Source organism: Mustela putorius, unplaced genomic scaffold, assembly GCF_011764305.1.
Source record: "Mustela putorius furo isolate JIRA1106 unplaced genomic scaffold, ASM1176430v1.1 tig00000242_pilon_pilon_pilon, whole genome shotgun sequence".
NCBI lineage: Eukaryota > Metazoa > Chordata > Mammalia > Carnivora > Mustelidae > Mustela > Mustela putorius.
Genome location: NW_025421325.1, coordinates 2,317,867 through 2,343,984, shown reverse-complemented (window position 1 = coordinate 2,343,984; position 26,118 = coordinate 2,317,867). Strand labels below are relative to the sequence as shown.

Here is a 26,118-nt window from a genome sequence, read left to right as displayed (position 1 = left end):
GAGCATTTAGCATTTTTTTTGTTAAAAGGAAGAGCATGGTGCCTATTAAAATGAAATATGAAAGTGAGATTTGAGGAAGTATTTATTGTCTCTAAAATACAAAATGGAAAGAAAAATGAATAGTTGAAATTAAACGTTTAATAGTTATAAACATGTCAACTTCATTAATTTTTAAATTTTATATTTATAAAATTAATTAAGGGGCACCTGGGTGGCTCAGTCAGTTAAGCATCTTTGGCTCAGATCTTGATCTCAGGGTGCTAGGATTAAGCTCCTCTTCCATTCCCCCCATCACATGGGGCTCCCTGCTCAGCCAGGGAGTCTGCTTCTCCCTCTCCCTCCCTCTGCCTCTCCCCCAATTGTGCTTGCTCTCTCTCTCTCTCTCTCTCAAATAAACAGATAAAATATTTAAAATAAATAAATTTAATTAATTAAATTTCAGGAAGTATGTGGGTTTTGATGTGGCAAGAATTCTCCCTTTGCCCAATGCTTTCAGATAAATCAATGCCAATTTTAAATGAGTTAATTGTTGGCAAAAGAAAATTAATTTGTGCAATTATTTAAAAAAATTTCAAAGAATTTATATTTAAAATTTTATTTTTAATGTATGCAGCTGGCTAGGGCCTCTAAAAATAAACTACCTAGGACTTCTGGAAGACATTGGAATGTTCCTAGTATCTTTTCATCAGTTCTCACTCTATGTGATTTTCTCTGAGTAATGTTGAATACAGAGCAGCTTTGTATAGACCTGTCACAGATATCCTATATTGTTTATTGGTGAGGAAGAGACGCTAGTTGAACATAATAGAAATTGTTCTGGATTAAGAGTACCAGTTTTGCCACGAGATACTATGATTTCAAATGAGGTAACAAATTCTCTAAGCCAATAGATGTTATAAAGGAAACTAATATCTCAATGTCTGATTTAATGATTATGATCAATAAATGTTAACTGTCCTCCGTCAGTTCTTATGCCTACAGTGTACATTTGGAATTTCCCAGCAGTTTCCATGAAGGAGAAAGACAATTCAGGGAGGGGAGGGATCCTCTACTACTGATCTTTAAGCATGGGAATAAAAAGGCAAAAGGTATGGAAGGGATTATAATGAAAATCCACAAGCAACCTCCTGCCCCCTTTTTCTCATCCCATCCCTGGGTCCCAGAGCTAATCATTTTTAAGCCTTGCTGGTTTTCCCCATCTGATAATTAGCTCATTTGTGAAATAGTTCTTTATCAACTTCATCAACATTACCTTTAGATCCCCTGCTTTGATAAATGAGAATATATTTCACTTCCCTCCCACTTTCCAAAATAATTACATGGCTATTCTTAGTTTTCCACTGATTACAATTTAAAAAGCAAAGCATCAGTTAAAAAAATAAAAGAAAAATAAAAACATTTAACCATCTGTTTCTCGTTCCATAGGTGTCTTTTGCCTCCTTATTTTGTAAAATGAGCACATTAGTTTTGCTATGTTTCCCTGTATGTGTCTTCACTTCCACCTCCTTATTTCTGGTGGCTATCATGGAACTATTCACTGCCAAAGTTGATAACAACTTAAATTATAACAATAATAATATTAAATAATAAGTTGATAACAACTTAAATTATATTCTATACCCATTGTTAGTTTTTCTGTAAATTCTTTATAAGTTGAATCAATTTGTATATCAAAAGTTTTTATAGTATCTTGATATAAGTATTGTTCGCTGAAAGTGATAATTTATGCTAGAATTATATCTTTAAAAAAAAAACATGTTTTCTATCTCAACAGAGAATATTACTAACATCACTTTTTTTTTTTTTAAAGATTTTATTTATTTATTTGACAGAGAGAGATCACAAGTAAGCAGAGAGGCAGGCAGAGAGAGAGAGAGAGGGAAGCAGGCTCCCTGCCGAGCAGAGAGCCCGATGCGGGACTCGATCCCAGGACCCTGAGATCATGACCTGAGCCGAAGGCAGCGGCTTAACCCACTGAGCCACCCAGGCGCCCCTCTAACATCACTTTTAAATGTACTCTACCATTTCACATCCCAGCTGCCTCTATCATGACTCTGGTAACTTTTTACAAGTTGTCAAATGGAGTCTATTTGGTCAAATCATACTCTCCCCTCTTGCTGTCCATCAGCTTTGTTCCATCTTTAGATGCACTACACAGATAGTTTCAGTAGTGTTCTTCAAAGTTTTTCTTGAGTGGAATGCCTCTTTTGTGAATCTCCTGTCTTTTTCTTAATTTCCTTTCATTTTGTTGCAGCCCATTCTCATGGTGGCATGGAATGCAAAAATCTTTGAGTTCTTATGTATCTGAAAATGCCTTTATTATGTCCTATTTTCTTAACAATAATGTATATGAGATACTAGATTAAAATTCATTGTCCTTAGAATTTTGAAGGCTTGCTTCAAGTTCTTCTATAATCCATTATTGCTAATGATTTTTTGAATACTGATTTTTTGCCTTTGAAAATAACCTTTTGTTTAGTTTTTGTTTGATTGCTTATTTTTGTTTTCTTCCTGAAAGTTTTTATAATCTTTTTCTATTTCATAGTTTAAATTTTAAAAGATATCTTAGTGCGGGTATACGTGTATATATAATTCATTCAATTAAGAGTTCAGTGGTCCTTCTTTCATTGAAATCTATGTTATAGGAATTATTTTCTATATTTTAAGATAATTTTATCAATTTCAAATTCTCCTTTCTCTCTTAATAATTTCTGTAAGTTGAATGTTGAGCAAATCCTTCATGTCTCCTCTTCTTTCTTTTATGTTCTTCTTCTCTCATTTCCCTCGATTGTTTTAATTTTACATCCTAGAATTTTTTTTGTTTTATCTCTGCCCATTCTATTATATATTTTGTCTTGTCAAATATGTGACTATGTGTGTGTGTACACAAGTATAAATACATGTATACCTTTTCCAAGACCTCTTTCTTTTTCACTTGTTTACTGTATATAATACCATGCTCTAAGTAATAATTTGGCATTAACTATTAATAATAATTTCACACAACTAAAGTAACGTTAATTGAAATAGATTTTTTAAATTCAAGTTTAGTTTAAAGCCATATTTATTACATTATGATTTATTATTTTGTTACTTACTTCTAACTACAAATACAATGAGCACTTGGTACTCAAGCACTGTTTTAGTTCACTATTGGCTATGAAATTTAGAGCAGTCATTTAACTTCTATATTCCAGTTTCAATAGCTATAAAAAATGATAATAATCCTTAACCTAATCTTCCAGGCTTGATATTAAAATCAAGTGTTAGCCTCATTAAAGGCATTTCATGCAATATAAATGCAAGATATTATCTCCAGAAAAAGAATTCATGTAGTAGAACTGTTGGAAAATATGAAGAAAAGACACTAATTAATTTCTGGAAAAAAGCAGTAGAAAGTTACGGATGACTTGTAGACCCTTCAAGGGTGAGCTCTGACTGGTCGTGTTCCAAATGGAACATGTCTGCAAAAACGATTTGGTAGCCAGTGAAGTAGAAAGGTCATCCCATAAATAAAGCCATATTTGTATACTGCTTAAGCTAGGCATTTCTTTTGTGTGTGTGTGACTAGGACAGTTTGACTCATGATTAAAAAAAAATAATGACACCATTGTAGCCTCCTTAAAAGAAGAAGAAGGAGAAGGAGAAGGAGAAGGAGGAGAAGGAGAAGGAGAAGAAGAAAAAGCAAGCATCATTGAATTACCTCCGTTGGGGGCTCTTGTTAACTACAGCAGAATATGTGGTAGCATAAACTTATTGTTCAGTAAGATCTCTGTGATGTTGTTTGCCATTAAAAGTTGGACTTGAGGATACATGGTTCCTTTAAAGTTGAGAGACATATTTATACAGGTTTTGTGTTATTGTCTTCTAAAAATGAGTTCTGCTAATATCATGTATCTTTGCAGTGATGTTCATCTCACATCACTGCCATCATAACTTACTGAAATGGAAATGTCTAAGCTTTGAGTGAAGGAATGCTTGATTTGTTTGACCTAGGTTGGAGTGTACTACTTTCTTGTTTTGCTGTTTTTATTATGGATTTGCTACTGGACTCTGAATTCCATGTTTTTGAATTCATAACTTGGCTCTGCCACTTACCTGTCTGACTTTAGGCAAATTAATTTGAGAGCTCTCAATGCCTCAATTTCCTAACACTTAAATGGGTATAATATTAGTTTAATCTTCATAGAGTTTCTATAAGGGTTAAACATGTTAATGTATATAATTGTAACAGTTAGTATGCATTACTAACTGTTATTGTCATCATTATTATTATAATTATTACTACAGGATTCTTAATTCCTGAAATATTTAATTACAGTAAATGCACAGACTTGTATTGAAACTTAAGCTAAGATGTGTGTGACACACAATAAATATATATAATATTCATATTTGGGTAAATTTTTTAAAATATGTACTAACACTATACTAATGATATAATAAATGCTGTATTTACTAACACAAGAAAAGAAAATATGTGCCAATCTGTTCAACAGACTTAATCATTCTTCAGCATATATTTTATTGGATAAAATTTTGCTTTTTGCTGGTTGTGGTTTTGAGGAAAAAAATAAGATGGGTCAAGGAAATAAAAAACTAAAATTCATTTTTAAGTGTTCATTTATTTAAAATAAGTAATGCATGAACGTACCTTAACTCTTTTTTTTTTTTTTAAAGATTTTACTTATTTATTTGACACAGAGAGAGATCATAAGTAGGCATAGAGGCAGGGAGAGAGAGAGGGGAAGCAGGCTCCCCGCTTAGCAGAGAGCCCGATGTGGGGCTGTATCTCAGGACCCTGAGACCATGACCTGAGCCCAAAGCAGAGGCCCAATCCACTGAGCCATCCAGGCGCTCCTATGCCTTAACTCTTAAAAGAAAAAAAATGCTTTAACTCTTAAGAGTATAAATGTACATATATTGATATCTCGGGGCAATTTATATCCCCTTCCCACCCAATTCTCATTGCAAAGGTGACAATGTTTCAATCTCTTATGTGTATTTCCAGAGATATTTTAAGGATATGTAATCAAATGCATCCCCTCCTTTTTATGGAATGAAAGCATACTTAACACACTCTTTCCTCCTTATCTTTTTTTTCACCAAAAGCTATATTGTGAGTTGAAGTCTATTATCAGTACATAATAAGCTTCTAAACTTTATTAATGACTTCCACAGCCTTCATTGGAAGGATATACCTGACTAATCTCACCAGGCCACAGCTGAGGGACAATTTTGTTGTGAACATACTTGCTGTTATAAAAGTGCTGAATAAATAATATTTGTACAACTTAAATTAGTTGGTGTATATGTAGTATACTGTATGATCATTTTCAAGAAAAGTAATTACTAGGTTGGAGGTAAATGCACAGTAAATTTTTTGAAAGAAAATTTAATTTTAAATTTATTTGTGAATATTAATACAGGTGGATAGCACACCTCAAAAAGAAAAAAATGAATGGTAAAAATAAGACTCTCTCATATCACTTTTTTATTTCATCCAGTTCCTCAAACTAGAGATAATTAACCTTATTCACTTTATATTTATATCCTTCCAGAGACATGTGATGTATATATGTGTATGTAGAAGAATTCCTTTTTTTCAAGTGGACTTTTGTATTCTATAGCATAAAGTTTATAGCATTAGAAGACTCTTGCCTAGATGTTTGTATAAACATAGATACTGGGCTACACTCTAAATATTCATACTAGGAGCACACTATGTATTGCCTTATCCCTCAGTCTCAGCCATGTAGATCTTATAGTAAAAATGATGTTTTCTGGGACTTTCACTATAGCTCATTGTTTTCCCTGGATGGATGAATAGTGATGAATTCTGTACATTGCTCTGTCCTCGAACAAGGATTTTCAAATCTACTGCCATCTGCCTCCACATTTGGCTCACAACATGCATTCTTGGGTTACTCTTTAGCCTCATCCTAAAAATTACTTTCACTTCTCTCTTAAATCCTTTATTTCCTCAGCCATCCTCTTTCTCAGTTCTCTTTGTGCTGTATCACAACTCCCAGGAGCTTCCTAAAGAGACTTATGGGGGTGGGGTGGTTAGGTTTTTTTTTTTTTAATCCTGTATATTAAAACATCCCTTTAGCTTATTCACTCACATGATTTTTCTGGACATAGAATTCTCAGTTTAAAATACAGAGCAATTTTTCAGCTGTCTTTCTGATTGCCAGTGTTGTTAATGAAAAAAATGAAAATATCCTGATTCCTTATTCTTTGCACATGACAACTTTTGTTACTCTTCCCCGTGACAACTTGTGGGATCTTTTATTGCCTCTACTGTTCTAAAATATCAGAACACTTTGCTGGTATGGACCAGACACCCTACTGAGTACTTGGAAGGTCCTATTAATCAAATTTGATTCCCTTTAGTATTAGGAAGTGATCTTAAATTATATTGCATTATATTTACTATATTTATTATATATGTTACATATAATACATAGTGATAAAATGTAGTTTATATTAAATGTAATGTAACATTTATAAGTCTGCATGTAAGTTATTTTTTTAACAAAATGAACAAGAGTACTATTAAAGAGTACTTACCACTTCAAGAAATTGCATATATGCTGCACGCAGAAGAATTAGCCCTACAGTAATGATGTCCTCCAAACAATGGAAACAAGTATTCCTTATATTTTTAAAATATTTTGGCAACAAATGACTAAATTTGACATACCACATTTTAACATTGATCTCTCATACGTGAACACATAAATATATATAATATATCCTACTACTCTTTATGGTAGAGACTATTCTAGAGAATATAATTATTGGTAAGTAACAATAGTTTTTAAAAAGAGGAATTAATGTAAGTTCCAAATGTCAAAGTTACTAACACCTTTCTTAAAAGAGAAATTTACATTATTTTCTTAAATATTTTACAATCATTCCTCATGTTTAATAAGAGAGCTTTCCTTTTCTATGCTTAAAAAAATATATATAGGGTTAAAGCAAATAAAGACAGCATATATTTATAATTGATAATTCTTATGTGGATTTAATATACTAATGCAGATTTACAAAATCATAGCATACAATAGCTATGGTCAATAGTAAGTATGTAGGGGCACCTGGGTGGCTCAGTGGGTTAAAGCCTCTGCCTTCGGCTCAGGTCATGATCTCAGGGTCCTGGGATCGAGCCCTACCTCAGGCTCTCTGCTCAGCGGGGAGCCTGCTTCCTCCTCTCTCTGCCTGCCTCTTTGCCTACTTGTGATCTCTGTCTGTCAAATAAATAAATAAAATCTTAAAAAAAATAATAATAAGTATGTAAATATTCATTTTGGGTTTTCAACCCTTTTTTCCCCCAGATCATCTACCTTCTTACCATAACAAAAGTGTTCAGTGCACAAATAGTATGACTGAATGTATGTGATATTAACAATAAGAATATTCAATCAAGTGGTATATTCCAATGAGGAGTGGAAGTAGAATTTCATTAGTAATTTTCCTTTATTGAACAAAACGTTATCATCATCTTTCATCTAGTTATATTTAAAACATATATTTATTTTTCCTTTTTAAAAAGCTGAAACATACTTAAAATTGTATTACATTTTTTATCATTATTACTTTTCAGTTCTTGGAATAATGTGAGAATTAGCATTGGCATTATGCTATTATTATTCAAGATTTGTGTCATTTCTGTTTGTTTTCAGCATGCAGTGACCTGGAGTTCAGGGAAGTGGCAAATAGATTGCGGGACTGGTTCAAGGCCCTTCATGAAAGCGGAAGCCAAAACAAGAAGACAAAAGCACTACTGAGGCCCGAGAGAAGCAGTAAGATTTCTAAATTTCGTGTGCCCTTGTCTTTGATATGGGATTTTATTTTCAATGAATCACTTAAATCGAAGCATATATTTCAAAGTGTATTCTTTGTTTAGGTGCTGAACAAAAATCAGAACATTGTGTCTACTTCCAAACACACTCATAGTATTTTGCAAGAAAATAAAACACTTGTGACAGCTCTGATTGGTTAAAAAAAAGAAATAGTCCCTCAGAGACATTAAGTTGCAGTTGAAGTGAAAGTATGAGAATATTTTTCAGTGTTTTGATAGCAGTGGAAAAGAATAAAACAATACAGGAAATAAAGGTAAGATTAATAGAGTACTTGAGATTTTACAGACACAATTAGCCCCCATTACTACACAGGTTACTCTTTTCATGATGGATTTGCAGATATTTCTACTTTGATCTAGCAAAGCCAGTAGACAAAAAAGATGCTTTCAAGGGCACAGTGCAAATCAAATTAATAAAAAAAGAAAATAAGAGCCTTATGAAGATTATATTATTCTTTTATCATCTGTATAATTTCCTCAGAGTGTTTTCTAATTCCTTAGAAGTAGAAAATGGCAATTGAAGTAAAACACTTGTCATGAAAATTTTATGAACTTTTCATTTTATGTTTTTTCATTTACAACAAAAATACACATTTAACACATGTAAAACAAAGATATTGAAATATAAGTTTAATTTGGGGAGCTTTCAAAGATTGAAGTATTTTCTCTAAAATACAAGAAGTGGTGGCAGGATAGTAATTAGAAGCAGCCACTTGTAGTTGACAAAGCCCCAAGTGTTCCCTTCTTGGCTCATTTGTGACATGATCCATTCACTCTACCTTGCAGTCCTCAAATACCAATTTCTAACAAAATCATTTCATAGATGGGCATGGTTATCTATAACCTGTATTTCCCAAAATATCTCACTTTTTTTCTTCTCATCAAGAAATTTTCTACAATCCCAAACTTTCATATTTATGAATCTTATATATGTCCTTAAATAATTTAATAATTCTTTTCAATTAAACTAATCCAGCTATCACTGACAGACATAATAATTATCTTTGGATGTGTGATGACTATGAATATAGGTTTCTTCTTATGAATGTCAAACAAAAATAATTGCACTGTCCCTGCTCTTTAGGAGTGTTTCTTAGGTTTGTCTTTGGAATTATTGATTACATTTTTGGTAGATGTTAATTTTTTGGATGCTGTGAGTGTAAGTAAAATGACTAATCTCATTTAATAGAAACAATAGAGTATATTTGGCCTTGTATTCATAAAGCAACAATATCTGAGGTAGGATAAAATTTGTTCCAGATCCTAGCATATTGATCTTCTAAAATTCATGTCTACACCTATCCTACCAAATCCCATACTTGAATAGTTTTTTTTACTCTTTTTAAAAAAAAATGTCTTGATCTCAAATTTCTCCTTTGATCTTAAGTTTAGACTAGTGACTGCCCCCATATTTGGAGATGGATAAAAGGAGAGCTTGTACTACATTCACCATATTGCTTAGTTAATTGTATATATTCATAAATATCATTTCCCTTTCCAGCTTCTTTTTTCCAGAAATGAGGCATTCTCAATATAGTGAGTTATTTACAAGAAACTCTTAGGTAGTTGAATATCATTGGAAAGTAAATGAAAAACTGGGTAAAGGATTATTTATACTACTTGTAAGGTTAGAGACTAATTGGGAGTAAATTCCCAAAAGGAAGTAATCTTTAAAACAAGCAAGACAAATTACTAGAAGAAAAATGGCTAATTCCCTCAGTTCCTCAGATCTACACATCATCTGAGTGAGTTCTTTCCTGACTCTATCATATTTAATTTGTAAACCAACCCATAATATTATATTCCCTATTTCATTTCTATTTTCATTTTTCCTTTGTAACATTTTACATTACGTACTAGAGTAAAAATCTACTTGTTTATACTCTCTCTTTCTCTCTCTCCCTCCCTCCCCCCCTCCTTTCCCCCACCCCACACATACTGGATGATTATGAACTTAGTGAAGTCAGAGATCTTTATTTACCACTATATTATCAAAATACAGAATTGTTTGACACATAATACTCCTAAATAAAAATGAGCAATATTAATGAATGGAAGAAACAAAGAAGCAATCAAAATACTACATTATCTGGATATAACACAATTTAATCAATCAGTTTTTTCCTAAGAATGATTGTTTTTGTTTATAATTTGTTTATAATTCCATTATTTTCTCCATGATAACCAATTATGCAGTTGACTGTTATGCTTTTATTTCTAAGAAGTGGAAATGATGGGTCAAAATGTACATGCATTTCAAATGATAAATTATGATAGATGTTACAGGCTGTTTTGCAAAAATCTCAAGGTATTTCTAGTTTCTAACAGCAAAACATAAAAGTTAACTTTTGTCTTAATCCATGGCAGCAAAAATATTACCATTCCTTTTAACTTTTCCATTCTAGTGAGCATGCTATCATAATTCATTGTTAATATGATTTTAATTCCCTTAATTAGCAGTGAATTTGAACACAAAATATTAGTGGTGGAAACTTTTATACAGCAAAACAAAATAAAACAACTCTTTCAGCTCAGGCTACTCTACTAAAATACTATAGACTAGATGGATTAAACAATAGACATTTCTCAAATTCTGGAGGCTGGGAAATCCTATGTCATGGTGCTGCTAGTTGGATTCCTCATGAGGGCCATTTTCCTGTTTGTAGACAGACATCTTTTCCTATGGCACTCAGCGATCTCTCTAGGGTCTCTTCTTATTAGGGCACCAATCCTCCCATGTAGCCTGTACCTTCATGACCTAACTACCGCTCAAAGGCTCCATTTCCAAATACCATGAAATTGGGGGATAGGACTTCATCATATGAATTTTGGGAGGACACAGTTTAGTACATAGTAAAAATAAAATAGCACACATACACGAAACACATGTAAAACCACTAGTTACGTCAACTTACATGTTTAATTCTAAGAAATGTATATTAATGGATTCCATTATAATTGTATTTAATAATTCCTTCTAGTATTTTGGGGGGGTTGATATGTTTTTCTACTCTATTTTTTAGAATGTATAGATTTATTTCTGTTCTAACCATTAATAAATTATACTTCATATCACATTATTTTATTACATTATATTCTACTTACTGCTTTTTTTTGCACAGATTTCACCTAATCTCATAGTAATATTATCAATTCTACATTTAATTTTATTACACTTGCTTGATATACTTGTGAACATTTCATTGCCAATTTTTCTTTATTACTTAGGTTTAAATGTCTTTCTTGCAACCAACTGTATTTGAACTTTGAGTTTTCAATATGACAGTGGGAAAACTTGTGATTTTTTTTTTTATAATCAAGGTATAATAATAAAGTCAACATAAAGCACAGAAAAATATTCTGATAAAACACAGAATGTTTGCCATTTAGGAGATTACACCGAAGACAAAGATAATCTTATTTTCACAATTTCTTATGAAGAACATACCAATAATCTAAGAAAGTGCTGTCATTTTAAAAGAGACACAAATTTTAGTTTTGTATCTGTATAATATTTGATACTAATTTAAAAAATCTTATATAATAAACCTTTCAAATATTAGTGAGCACTGACCGTGACAAAAAAATTGAGGGATCCTTTTGTAGTTTTTTGTATTATATAGATTTTGTCATATGTTTTTGGAACAATGAGTCATTTTATTTTAGGGTAAAATATGCTTTTTAACAAAGTCATATCTTGCATATCTTTAATATCAAGTTGCTTATATCATTATTTTTCCTAGTAAAGTATTACTTATATAGATATTATAATTTTAAATTATAGTAATTTTTATTTTATATAGAAAACTATGAGTTAGATATTTTAAACTCTTATGCATTAGCATTTTGCTGTAGATGAACAGAATTTGTAAATATGTATTTTATACTTTTTATAACAATACTCATTTTTTATATGTAGCTATTTTTTTTTAAGATTTTATTTATTTATTTGACAGAGATCACAAGCAGGCAGAGAGGCAGGCAGAGAGGCAGGCAGAGAGAGAGAGAGGAGGAAGCAGGCTCCCAGCTGAGCAGAGAGCCCAATGTGGGGCCCAATCCCAGGACCCTGAGATCATGACCTGAGCCAAAGGCAGAGGCTTAACCCACTGGCCAGCCAGGTGCCCCTATATGTAGCTTTTTAAACAATAAAAATGAACATGTTTATTAACAGACCCGAATATGTAAAACTTGAACTATAAAATTTATTTTGAATTGTAAACACTAGAAGCAAAAATTTGTAAAACTTGAACTATAAAATTCATTTGAATTGTAAACACTAGAAGAAAAAATTAAAAAAATTTAAAAACATGCTTTATCTTTTTTAGAAGTGATCTGGATATTTAATGAATATATATTAATTTAGAATGAGTCAAAGATTTTAAGTTATGAAATGATCTTGAAAATATTTTTAAATTTCAAGTGGGCTTTTATAAACATAATTACTATTGACATAGAAATTATCATAGTAAGGACTTAACTTGTTAGAAAATATTTTAATATGTTAAAACAGATATTTTTTATAATCTTAAACATCTAGTAGATATAATAGTAATTCATTCTATCAGTATACCTATATAAATTTAGGGCAAACATGTCCAAATATAATAAAAATGTGTGCTTGTATTTTATATACACTAATATATAATATAATATAATATAATATAATATATACACACACATATCTCTCTCTCTCTCTCTCACATTTTCCTTATCTTTTCATCTATTGATGAACACAGGTTGCTCCCATATCTTGGCTATTGTAAATAATGCTGCAACAAACAAGCATATATATATATGCAAGCATATATCTCTTTGAACTGGTATTTTGCTTACTTGGGGTAAATACTTTATAGTTAACTTATTGGATCATGTGGTATTTTGTTCATAATTTTTTGAGGAATGTCTGTACTGTTTTCCACAATGATGGTAGCAATTTACATTCTTACCAACAGTGTACAAGTGTTCTTTTTCTGTACATTCTCACCAGTACTTGTTGTTTCTTGTCTTTTTTGTTTTAGCTATACTTACAGGTGTGAGGTGATACCTCATTGTGGTTTTGATTTGCATTTCCTTGATGATAAGGGATGTTGAGCATCTTTCATGTCTCTATGGCCATCTGTAGGTCTTTTTTAGGAAAAAACGTCTATTCATGTCCTTTGCCCATTTGTTAATCAAGGTGCTTGTTTTATTTGGTGTAGAGTATATAAGTTCTTTATATATTTTGGATATTAGCCCCCTATGAGATATGTCATTTTCAAATATCTTCTCCAATACAGGAGGTTACGTTTTTTGTTGATGGTTTCCTTTGCTTTGCAAAAGCTTTATATTTTGATGTAGTCTCAATAGTTTATTTCTCACCTTTGTTTTTCATGCCTTAGGAGACATATCTAGAAAATGTTGTTATGGCTAATGTCACAGAAATTACTCCTTATGTTGTCCTCTAGGATTTTCAGATTTCATTGTTTCAGGTCTTTAACCCATTTGAGTTTATTTTTTGTACATGATGTTAAATGTGGTCCAGTTTCATTCTTTTGCATGTAGTTTTACAGTTTTCCCAACATCATTTATTGAAGAAATGGTCTTTTTAAAACATTAAGTTTATTAGGAGGTCATCTTTTTAATTTCTAAAAATTTTAGTAATAAGTAATTTATATAAACACTTATTATTCTTAAACCAATCACAATAGAAATTTCTTAAGAGACTTTATAATCTAATTTAGTAATACCCTCTAAAGATAGGGGAAAATACACACACACACACACACACACACACACCCCTGCACATTCATGTATACACATGCACATACACACACAAGTCAAGTTTAAAATTGTTATATTTTAGTCGTCAGTCATATACAAGCATAGAAATGTAAAACTCTCTGGTTTATATCAAAGAACTATCTCTCATCCTTGCCTCACATTTACATTTTTATAAAGATTATGTTTATGGAGGACGAAATAAGTTGTGGTTATGTAGTTAAATATGAGAATTGATGCTCTACTGATATTTAAAGAGGCCTTTAACATTGTTTTCGTTCTGATATGCACTCTTATGGAAACTATGGATGAAATTTTGCTTAAGGGACTGGAGAGTTCAGTTGTCCATTTGGGCTTTTCCAAAGCCCATCTCAGAAGACATAATGTCTAGGCCAGTTCCAATTAATTCTTTTGGCTTCAGATGGTTGCTCTTGGAGTTGCTCTTGGAGTCTGGATCCCTTGAAAGCCCCTGATGAGGCAGAGTCCTAAAGTTTGAGTGGTAGCAGGAGGTTAAGGGGTACGACTAAGAAGAGAAGAGCCTTCATGAATATTAGGGTGAAGACCATGGGATCCAAAGGATGTTAGCACTCCAAGTCTCAGCACTATTAAAAAAAAAAGTCACATAAATACAAATCTGGACTAAATGAAGAAAGACTTTGGCATGAGGGAAAAGAAAGGGGAAAAAAGGGTAAGAGTGTTGAGTGAGGACAGATGAAAAGATTTTAGGGCACTGAAAAAAAGGTTGAAAATGATAAAAGAAAACAACACAAGGTGGAGGAAGAACAAGAACTGATGGGAAGGCAGAGTTCTTAAATGCACCATTGTAAGGAGATCCTAAGTTTTGCAAAACTTCATTGTAGTGTCCAATTATCTTTAAAGAAATGTTGTCATTTTTAGAGATATTGGAAGGAAAGAATGGCAGTAAGAGTCCTACTCAACAGAAAGAGTCAGGGTTTAAATCCCCATTCAAGAAAAGCCAAGAAGTCTTAAGTTTAAGAAGATTCTCACTCAAACAGAAACTAACAGAGAAAAGCATTGCTTAACAGAATCAATATAACTTACAGTATCGTAACAATTATCTTATGGCTCTGGGTTGGAAATTGTGATTTACCATGTTTTCCTAGCCAGGAAGGACACAAAATATATGAGGACCCTCCATGAGTACCTGAAGACAGTGGGATCCAAGGGGTATTCAGCACTTCAAGCCACAGAACCATAAAATGTCAAATAAATGCAAGTTCAGATTAAGTAAAGAAAGGTTTTTCACTCTTAATTTCATGAAACAAACTGAGTTTTGCTGGGAGGTGGGGGATGGTATTAGGGTGGCTAGATTATGGACATTGGAAAGGGTATATTTTATGATGAGTGCTGTGAAATGTGTAAGCCTGATAATTCACAGACCTGTACCCCTGGGGCAAATAATACATTATATGTTAATAATAATAATAATAAAGTCTATTGCAGTATGGAAAATGCTTCAACCTCAAGATCTGTAAACATGTCAAATCAAAATGAAAAGCTTTTTTTTTAAGGTTTTATTTAAATTCAAGTTAGTTAACATAAAGTGTATTATTAGTTTCAGGGGTAGAATTTAATGATTCATTATTTACATATAACACCCAGTGATCATTACAAGAAAGTGCCCTCCTTAATGCCAATTTCACCCAATTTTCCCAACACCATTTGTTGAAGAGACTTTCTTTTTTCCATTGGATATTCTTTCCTAAGAATTAAGATTAAGATTAGTTGACCACATAGTTGAGGGTTTATTTCTGGGTTCTCTATTCTGTTTCACTGATCTATGTGTCTGTTTTTGTGCCAGTACCATATTGTCATGGTGATTACAGCTTGAAGAATGGAACTGTGATGCCCCCAGCTTTGGTTTTCTTTTTCAACATTATTGTGACTATTCAGGGTCTTTTTGAGTTCCATACAAATGTTAGAATTATTTATTCCAGCTCTGTAAAAAATGCTGGTGTTATTTTGATAAGGACTGCACTGAATGTGTAGATTGCCTTCAGTAGGATATATAATTTAACAATATTTGTTCTTCTAATCTATGAGCATGGAACGTTTTTTCCATTTTGCATTTCTTTGTCTCTTTGTTTGTCTCATTAGGATTCTATAGTTTTCCAAGTATACATGTTTGGTTAGGTTTATTCTTAGGTATCTTATATTTTTGGTGCAATTGTTAACAGCATTGATTCCTTGGTTTCTCTTTCTATTGTTTCATTATTGGTGCACAGAAATGCAACAAACTTCTGTGCATTAATTTTATATACTGAGACTTTGCTGAATTCTTATATCAGTTCTAGCAAGTTTTTGCTGGAGTCTTTCAGGTTTTCTACATAGAGTATCATGTCATCAAAAGAAAGCTGGAGTACCCATACTTATACCAGACAAACTAGATTTTAAACCAAAGACTATAATAAGAGATGAAGAAGGACACTATAGACACTATATCATACTAAAGGGGTCTATCCAACAAGAAGATCTAACAATTATGAATATGCCGCTAACTTGTGAGCAGCCAAATATAAATCAATTAATAACAAAGAAACAAAGAAATTCATTGATAATAATATAATAATAGGGGAATTTAATACCCCACTCACAGCAATGGACGGATCATCTAAGCAGAAGACTAACAAGGCAATAAAAGCTTTGAATGACACACTGAATCAGATGGACTTACCAGATATATTCAGAGCATTTCATCCTAAAACAGCGGAATACACATTCTTTTTGAGTGCACATGGAACATTATCCAGAATAGATTATATACTGGGTCATAAATCAGGCCTCTACTGGTACAAAAAGATTGAGATCATACCATGTATATTTTCAGAACACAATGCTATGAAATTTGAATTCAACCACAAGAAAAAAAAACTAGAAAGTGCACAAATACATGGAGGTTACAGGAATTCCTACTAAGAATGAGTGGGCTAACTAGGATATTAAGGAAGAGTTAAAAAATACATGGAAGCAAATGAAAATGAAAACACAGCAGTATAAATCCTTTGGGATGCAATAAAGGTAGGTCTTACAGGTCTTCCTAAAGAAGAAGAAAAGTCTCAAATACACAACCTAATCTTACACTAAAGGGACTGGGGAAAGAACATCAAATAAATCCTAAATCCAGCAAGAGAAGGGAAATAATAAAGATTAGAGTGGAAATAAATGATACAGAAAAAAGAACAAATTTTAGAACACATCAATGTAACTTGAAGCTGTGTTTTTTTTGTTTTGTTTTTTTTTTTTTTGTTTTTTTTTAAGAATTAACAAAATTGATAACCCCCTGGCCAGAGTTATCAAAAAGAAAAGAGAAGGGATCCAAATAAATAAAATCATGAATAAAACAGGAGAGATCACAACCAGCACCACAAAAATACAAATAATTAAAATAGAATATAGTGAGCAGGTATATGCCAGCAAATTAGGCAATCTGGAAGAAACAGAAAAATTCCTAGAAACATAAACTGCCAAAAGTGAAGCAGGAAGAAATAGAAAATCTGAACAGACCCATGACAAACAAAGAAATAGAATCAGTAATCAAAAATCCCCCAACAAGAGTCCATGGCTGGATGGCTTTCTTGTGGGATTCTACCAAACATTTAAGATTAATATGAGTCACTGTGGAAAACAATATGGAGGTTCCTCAAAAAGATAAAAATAGAGCTACCCTATGGTCCAACAACTGCACTATTAGATATTTATCCAAAGGAAAAAAATAGTGATTCAAAGGGGCACATGAACCCTAATATTTATAACAGCAATGTCCACAACAGCCAAACTATGTACACACACACACACACACACACACATGCACACACTGGAATATTATTCAGCCATCAAAAAATGAAAAATTACCATTTGTAACAAGGTGGATGGAACTAGAGGATACTATGCTAAGTGAAATAAGTCAGTCAGAGAAAGGTAAATACTGTATGATTTCATTCATGGAATTTAAGAAACAATACACATGGCCATAAGGAAAGATAAGGACAAATAAAATAAGGTAAAAACAGAGAAGGAGGCAAGACATAAGAGACTCTTAACTATAGGAAACAAATTGAGGGTTGTTAGAGTGGAGGTGATTAGGGTGATGGGGTAATTGGGTGATGGGCATTACAGAGAGCATTTGATGTAATAAGCACTGGGTGTTAATGTGTAACTAATGGATCCCTAAATTCTACCCCTGAAACTAAAAATACACTAAATGTTAACTAAATTGAATTTAAATAAAAATAAAATAAAATAAAATAAAAAAGAACAAATAATCACTCTACTGAAACTGTTCCAAAAAAAAAAAAAGAAAGAAAAGAAATGGAAGAAACACTTCCAAATTCATTTTATGAGGCTAGCTTTACCTTGATTCCAAAACCAAAGACCCCACTAAAAAGAATTACAGACCAATATCTCTCCTCCTATTTTTTGTACCCATGATGAACATGGATACAAAAATTCTCATCAAGATACTATCTAATCAAATCCAACAGTACATTAAAAGGTTTATTCACCATGACCAAGTGGGATTTATTTTTTGGCTGCAGGGTGGTTTAATATCTGCAGACCAATTGATGTGATACACCACATTAAAAATGAAAGGATAAGAACCATACAAACCTCTCAATAGATGCAGAAAAAACATTTGACAAAATACAGCATCTTTCTTGATAAAAAACATCAAGAAAGTATGAATAGATAGAACATAGCTCAACATCATGAAGTCCATATATAAAAACCCACAGATAATATCATGCTCACTGGGGAAAAACTGAAAGCTTTTCCCTTAAGATTAGGAAATGGCAGGGATGTTCACTTTCATCACTGTTGTTTGACATAGTACTAGAAATCCTAGCCTCAACAATCAGACAACAAAATGAAATAAAAGACATCCAAATTGGCAGGGAAGAAGTCAAACTATCTCTCTTGGCAGAAGTCTTTCGGTAAACCGAAAAGAGTAAGCAGGACCAGCAATGCTTTTGTGGATGAGGAGGCCAAATGTGTGGGGTAAGCAGGTAGCAAATTTGGGCACTTTAACAGGAAATAATATTTATATGCTCAGCAGATTCTCAGAACATCAATTAAGAACGGATTTTGTGCATCTGAGTGCTTTTGTCCTTGTTCAAACATATGAAAAGGCCAAAGTTTAGGAGTCTAGAGGAGGAGAAAAGCATGGCTAAAGTTTGGTCAAGTCAAAGTTAAGTGGCTAAGTAATGGACAACTGGGAGCACTTGGTCAAATTTTATATCTAAGTATAAATGACTCTTTTGTCTACCAGGCAAGAATATGAGACAATTAAGCCTCTTATTTCCTCATAATTTCCAACCTTCTATATATTTGGTCTGTGTTTTGATACATTCCTTGCACTTAATTGTCTAGACCACTAATTTGATGCTTCACAGTGGCAATTCTCTACAATTCACCCATAGAATTACTGGTCTGGGAAATTATGTTTTTAAGTCTAGAAAGTATTTTTTACATTTTTTATCTGTGTACTCTTAAATATTATGGAGTTTTTTTTCATTCTTTTTTAAAAATTTCTTTTGTGTTCCAAAGTCATTGTTTATGCACCACACATAGGGATCCATGCAATATGCACCCTCCATAATACCCACCCCCAGGCTCACCCAACCCCTCACCCCCCTCCGTCCAAAACCCTCAGTTTGTTTCTCAGAGTCCACATTCTTTCATGGTTTGTCTCCCACTCTGATATCCCCCAACTCACTTCTATCCACCTCCCAATGTCTTCTGTGTTATTCCTATGCTCCACAAGCAAGTAAAACCCTATGATAATTGACCCTCTCAGCTGACTTATTTCACTCAGCATAATCTCTCCAGTCCCATCCGTGTTGATACAGAAGTTGGGTATTCATCCTTTCTGATGGAGGCATAATAATCCATTGTATACATGGATAATATCTTCTTTATCCATTAGTCTGTTGAAGGGCATGTTGGTTCTTTCCACAGTTTGGCCACTGTGGCCATTGCTGCTATTAACATTGGACTACAAATGGCCCTTTCTTTCATTACATCTGTATCTTTGGGATAAATACCCAGTAGTGCAATTTCAGGGTCATAGAGTAGCTCTATTTTTAATTTTTTGAGGAATCTCCACACTGTTTTCTAAAGTGGCTGCACCAACTTGCATCCTCACCAACAGTGTAAGAGGGTTCCTCTTTCACCAAATCCTCTCCAACACAAGTTGTTTATGGTCTTGTTAATTTTGGCCATTCTAACTGGTGTAAGGTGGTATCTCAATGTGGTTTTGCTTTGAATCTCCCTGATGACTAATGATGATGAACATTTTTTCATGTGTCTGTTAGCCATTTGTATGTCTTCTTTGGAGAAGTGTCTGTAATTGTCTTCTGCCCATTTTTTTACATGATTATCTGTTCTGTGTGTGTTGAGTTTTAGGAGTTCTTTATAGATCTTGGATATCAGCCCTTTGTATTGTCATTTGCAAATATCTTCTCCCATTCCGTGGGTTGCCTCTTTGTTTTGTTGACCTTTTCCTTTGCTGTACAGAAGCTTTTGATCTTGATGAAGTCCCAAAAGTTTATTTTCACTTTTGTTTCCTTTGCCTCTGGAGACATATCTTAAAAGAAGTTGCTGTAGCCAATGTCAAAGAGGTTACTTCCTATGTTCTCCTCTAGGATTTTGATAGATTCTTTCCTCATGTTGAGGTATTTTATCCATTTTGAGTTTATCTTTTTGTATGGTGTAAGAGAATGGTTGAGTTTCATTCTTCTACACATAGCTGTCCAATTTGCCCAGCAACATTTATTAAAGAGACTGTCTTTTTTCTGCTGTATATATTTTTTTTCTTGCTTTGTCGAAGATCATTGACCATAGAGTTGAGGGTCCATATCTGGGCTCTCTACTCTGTTCCACTGGTCTATGTGTCTGTTTTTGTGCCACTACCATGCTGTCTTGGTGATCACAGCTTTGTAGTAAAGTAATAAAGTAAATCAGGCAACGTGATGCCCCCAGTTTTGTTTTTCTTTTTCAACATTTCCTTAGCAATTCAGGGTCTCTTCTGGTTCTATACGAATTCTGGGATTGTTTGTTCCAGCTCTTTGAAAAATGCCAGTGGAATTTTGATTGGGATGGCAGTGAACATAGAGATTGTTCTAGGCAGTTATAGACATTTTAACAATGTTTATTCTTCCAATCCATAAGCATGGAAGTCTCTTCTATCTTTTTGTATCTTTTTCAATTTCTTTCATGAGTATTCTTTAGTTCCTTGAATATAGATCCTTTACCTCGTTGGTTAGGTTTATTCCCATATATCTTATGGTTCTTAGTGCTATAGTGAATGGAATCAATTCTCTCATTTCCCTTTCTATATTTTCATTGTTAATGTAGAAGAAAGCAACTGCAATGATTTTGTATCCTGCCACATTACTGAATTGCTGTATGAGTTCTAGTAGTTTGGGGGTGGAGTCGTTTGAGTTTTCAATATAAACTATCATGTCATCTATGAATAGAGAGAGTTTGACTTCTTCATTGCCAATTTGAATACCTTTTGTTTCTTTTGTTGTCTGGTTGTTCTTGCTAGAACTTCTAGTACTATGTTGAACAAGAGTGGCGAGAGTGGATATCCTTATCATGTTCCTGATCTCAAAGGAAAGACTGTCAGCTTTTCCCCATTGGGAATGATATTTGCTGTGGGTTTTTCATAGATAGATTTTATGAAATGGAGGAATGTTCCCTCTATCCCTATATTTTGAAACGTTTTAATCGGGAATGGATGTTGTATCTTGCCAAATGCTTTTACTGCATCAATTTAGAGGACCATGTGGTTTTTCTCTATTCTCTTATGGATTCATTCTGTCATGTTGATTGATTTGTGAATGTTGAACCACCCTGCCATTAAATGGATAAATCCCACCTGGTCATGGTGGGTAACCTTTTTAATGTACTGTTGGATCCTATTAGCTAGAATCTTGTTGAGAATCTTGGCATCCATATTCATCAGGGATATTATTCTGAAATTCTCCTTTTTGGTGGAGTCTTTGCCTGGTTTGGGGATCAGAGTAATGCCGGCTTCATAAAGTGAGTCTGGAAGTTTTCCTTTAGTTTCAATTTTTTGAAACTGCTTCAGGAGAGTAGGTATCATTTCTTCTTTGAATGTTTGGTAGAATTCTCCAGGGAATCTGCCAGGTCCTGGGCTCTTGTTTTTTGGGGAGGTTTTTTGATCACTGCTTCAATCTCATTACTGGATATTGGTCTATTCAAGTTGTCAATTTATCCTGATTCAGTTTTGGAAGTTTATAAGTTTCTAGGAATGCATCCATTTCATCTAGGTTGCTTAACTTATTGGCATATACCTGTTGATAATAATTTCTGGTGATTGTTTCTATTACTTTGGTGTTAGTTATGATCTCTCCCTTTTCATTCATAATTTTTAAAAAATATTTTATTTATTTATTTGACAGACAGAGATCACAGGAAGGCAGAGAGGCAGGCAGAGAGAGAGAAAGAGAAGCAGGCTCCCTGCCTAGCAGAGAGCCCAATACGGGACTCGATGCCAGGACTCTGGGATTATGACCCAAGCCGAAAGCAGAGGCTTTAACCCACTGAGCCACACAGGTGCCCCTTTATTCACAATTTTATTAATTTGAATTCTTTCTCTTTTCTTTTGGATTAGTTTGGACTATAGTTTATTGATCTTACTGATTCTTTCAAAAAAACAGCTTCTATTTTCATTGATGTGTTCTACTGTATCTTTAGTTTCTATCTCATTGATCTCTGCTCTAATCTTGATTATTTTCCTTCTTGTGTGTGGGGTTGGCTTAATTTATTGTTGATTCTCCTGTTCTTTAAAGTGTAAAGAGAGCTGGTATATTCTGGATTTTTTTTTCAATTTTTTTTGAGGGAGGCTCAGATGGCTATGTAATTCCCTATTAGGACAGCCTTTGCTGTATCCCATAGATTTTGGACTGAAGTGTCTTCATTCTCATTGGTTTCCAAGAATTGTTTAAGTTCTTCTTTGATTTCCTGGTTGATCCAAACATTCTTAAGTGGGGTGGTCTTTAGCTTCCAAGTGTTTGAATTCCTTCTAAACGTTTTCTTGTGCTTGAGTTCCTGTTTCAAAGCATTGTGGTCTGAGAATATGCAGGGAATAATATTAATCTTTTGGTATCAGTTGAGCCCTGATTTGTGACCCAGTATGTTGTCTGTTCTAGAGAAAATTCCATGTATGCTTGAGAAGAATGAATATTTTGTTTTAGGGTGGAATGTTCTGTATATATCTATGAGGTCCATCTGGCCCAATGTGTCATTCAATGCTCTTGTTTCTTTATTGATTTTCTGCTTGGATGATCTGTCTATTACTGAGAGAGGCATGTTAAGGTCTATTAATCTATTATTAATGTATTCATATCAATATGACTCTTTATCTTGATTAACAGTTGTCTTATGTAGTTAACTGCTCCCATATTGAGGGGCATAAATATTTACAATTGTTAGATCTTCTTTGTGGATAGGCCCTTTAGGAATGATGTAGTGTTTTTCTTTATCTCTGACTACAGTCTTTAGTTTAAAATCTAATTTATCTGCTATGAGAATTGTTAGCCCAGCTTTCCTTTGAGGTCCATTGGCATGAAAGATGCTTCTCCATCCCTTCACTTTCAGTCTGGATGTATCCTTAGGTTGAAAATGGGTCTCTTGTAGACAACTTATGGATGGGTCCTGTAGTTTTATCCCATCTGCAACCTTGTGCTGTTTTATGGGAGTGTTTAGGCCATTCACATTGAGAGTGATTATTGAAAGATACGTTTTTATTGACATTATGTTGCCTGTGAAGCCCTCGTTTCTATAGATTGTCTCTGCAAATATCTGTTGTATGATATTCTTGGGTTCTTTCTCCTTTTATAGAACCCCCCTTGATATTTCTTGTAGTGCTGGCTTAGTGTTGGCATACTCTTTTAATTTTGGTGGTCTTGGAAGCTCTTTATCTCTCCATCCATTTTGAATGTCAGCCTTGCTCGATAAAGTATTCTTGGTTGTATGTTCTTTTCATTTAATGCCCTGAATATGTCTTGCCAGCCCTTTCTGGCTTGACAGACATTATTCTGATGAACCTTCCTCTGTACGTAAGGAATTTCCTCCCCCTAGCTGCTCTGAAGAGCTCTTGTCTAAAATTATGATTCATGGGCACCTGGGTGTCGCAGGGGTTAAAGCCTCTGCTTTCAGCTCATGATCCTAGGGTCCTGAGATCAAGCCCCGCGTCGGGCTCTCTGCTCAGCAAGGAGTCTGCTTCCTCCTCTGTCTCTGCCTGCCTCTCTGCCTACTTGCGATCTCTGTCTGTCAAATAAATAAATAAAAATCTTTAAAAAAATAAAAAATTAAATTAAATTATGATTCATCAGTTTCACAATTTAGTGTCTGGAAGTCTTTCTAGATTTGTTGATCTTGGGGGTGATCTTTTTGCCCCTAGGACAGGAACACTGCTTCCATTCCCCAGATTGGGAAAATTTTCATGGAGAATTCATTCAACTATATCTTCTAATCTTTCTTTCTCCTCTGCCGCAGGGATCCCAATAATTCTGACACTGGGACATTTCATAGCGTCATTTACTTCCTGGGTGTATCTTGATATCTTTGTTAAAGGACTCAACTTTCCAGAGATAAAGGAAATTAAAACTGGTTTATATATAGGGGTAATATTGATTACAGAAAGATGATTACCTTGAAGCTTATATCTATAAGTATATTAAAAAAATAGAAAAGCAAACAAAACACAGGTATATGTATGAAAAGAGTTCAAGTTAATAGGTTATTATGGAATATGTTATATTAAATCTCTAGTTGTAATGGTAAGTAGGTTAAAAAATTAAACAGAACAAGAATCCTGAGAAAAAAAATAAAAATAGAAGTTGTATCTATGAAATATACAGGTTTTAGGGCAATACTGGGAGCTTACTATGTTTTCCCCTGACATTGGGGTTTTACAGTTTTATGGGGACACTGTGGTGGTTGTCCTCTCATTCTTTTAGCTGGCTTTCTAGGGGTGGGGCCTGTCACATTGTTTTTCAGGCAGTCTTGCTTGGGTTGAGTCCTCCTGCCCCCTATCAAGGGGCTGGGCTCTGTGGAAACCAGTTTTTTAAGCTTTTGTTCTCTGGAGGTTTTGTTTTGTTTAGTTTTTCTTTAGTTACTTTTTGCAGCTTTTTGGAAGTTTAGAGGAAAGCAAACTGTACCCAGACCTCTGCCTCAGAGAGAAGCCTCAGTCTGCTCCCCTCTGGGTGGTCCAGAGCACACAGATCCTCCTCTGCAAACTCCACTGAGCTGTGCAACCTCCCACAGGCAGAGCACGTCCCTAGCCACTGTCTCAGAGGTCACCCGAAGCACCCACTTTTCTCTGCACCCCCAAGCCAAAACCATGAGTGATATTGGTCCAGGAAGCCCACTTCTGGTGGCTGCCTTTGCTGGGACTGCAGATTTCAGGTTGCTCTGTGGGTGATTGCACTGAGGCTGGGAGAGTCCAGACCCTTAGCCTTTTCCTAGATACCACCAGATAGCTCCCGGATGGAGCTTTGTCAGGGTTGGCGAGAAGTGGGTCAGACTCCAGCCATGCAGTGCTCAAAAGTTCTAGATAAGCACAGGTTGGTGCCATCACCAGACTCCCTCATGGGGGCGGGAGTACGCCCAGCTGAGCCATGATGCAAGCCAGCACACCCCAGGGCTCAGCCCCACTCTCTCTGGCACAGTTGGTTGCTGGCAGTGGCCGTCCTGGGTCCATGGGCTTAGGCCTGTGCCCATGACCTCCCGATTCCACCAGTTTCCCCTTAAGATCTTGTGCTCTTTTTGAGTGTTTTTAAACAGACTCTGAGTTAATGCTGGTTCCCAATCACAGGGCACTCTTGTATTGGGGTATTTCTTTCCAATGGATCCTTCTGGTGGCTCCCACCCCATTCTGTTTATCCTCTGATATCAGTCTGATCATTCCCACTCTGCTTTACCTCTTCACTGGAGTCTTCTGCCCCCATAGAGATCCAGAAGTATATAATCTACATCTCAGGCTGATTTCATGGGTGTTCTGGTAGATAATTAGCTCACTTTAGGGGACTGGTTGAAACAAGGTCTCCTACTTCTCTGCCATCATGGCCCTACTCTCAATATTGTTAAATTTAAGTAGACCATTTCTTCGCTTATTTATTCAACTCAACATGAAATTGAGTTTTCTTTTTCTGGCTACTTGATCCCTTTAGCTTTCCCTTTGTTTATTCACTGAGCCCCAGTCCATTTGGTGACATCCCTTTATTGATGATTGGTCTTCACCCCAGGAGTCTGTGGTTTTGTGAGTCAGGCTCTTTTTAGGGTCTCTCACTTCCTATTCTCCACCCTTGATCCACATTCTGTTCTCTATCACCCTCCTAGCCCATGGGAGAAAGAGCTCTATAACAATTTGTACCCATTTGTCTTTAGACTCCAACACTCATTTGACTGTGGAGAGTGTTAATGGATTGGAGTTAATCATGGAG

At 34.3% G+C, this 26,118-nt stretch overlaps 1 protein-coding gene across 3 annotated transcripts in view; it reads left to right on the top strand.

Annotated features, from left to right (window-relative positions):
• Positions 1-26,118, top strand: part of SPOCK3 (SPARC (osteonectin), cwcv and kazal like domains proteoglycan 3) — a 497,922-nt gene that overhangs the window by 438,932 nt on the left and 32,872 nt on the right. For all 3 annotated transcript variants that reach the window (XM_045078290.1, XM_045078291.1, XM_045078288.1), the window contains one exon: positions 7,689-7,808. In XM_045078290.1, the coding sequence (XP_044934225.1) occupies positions 7,689-7,808 (120 nt within the window). The remainder of the gene's footprint in view (positions 1-7,688; positions 7,809-26,118) is intronic.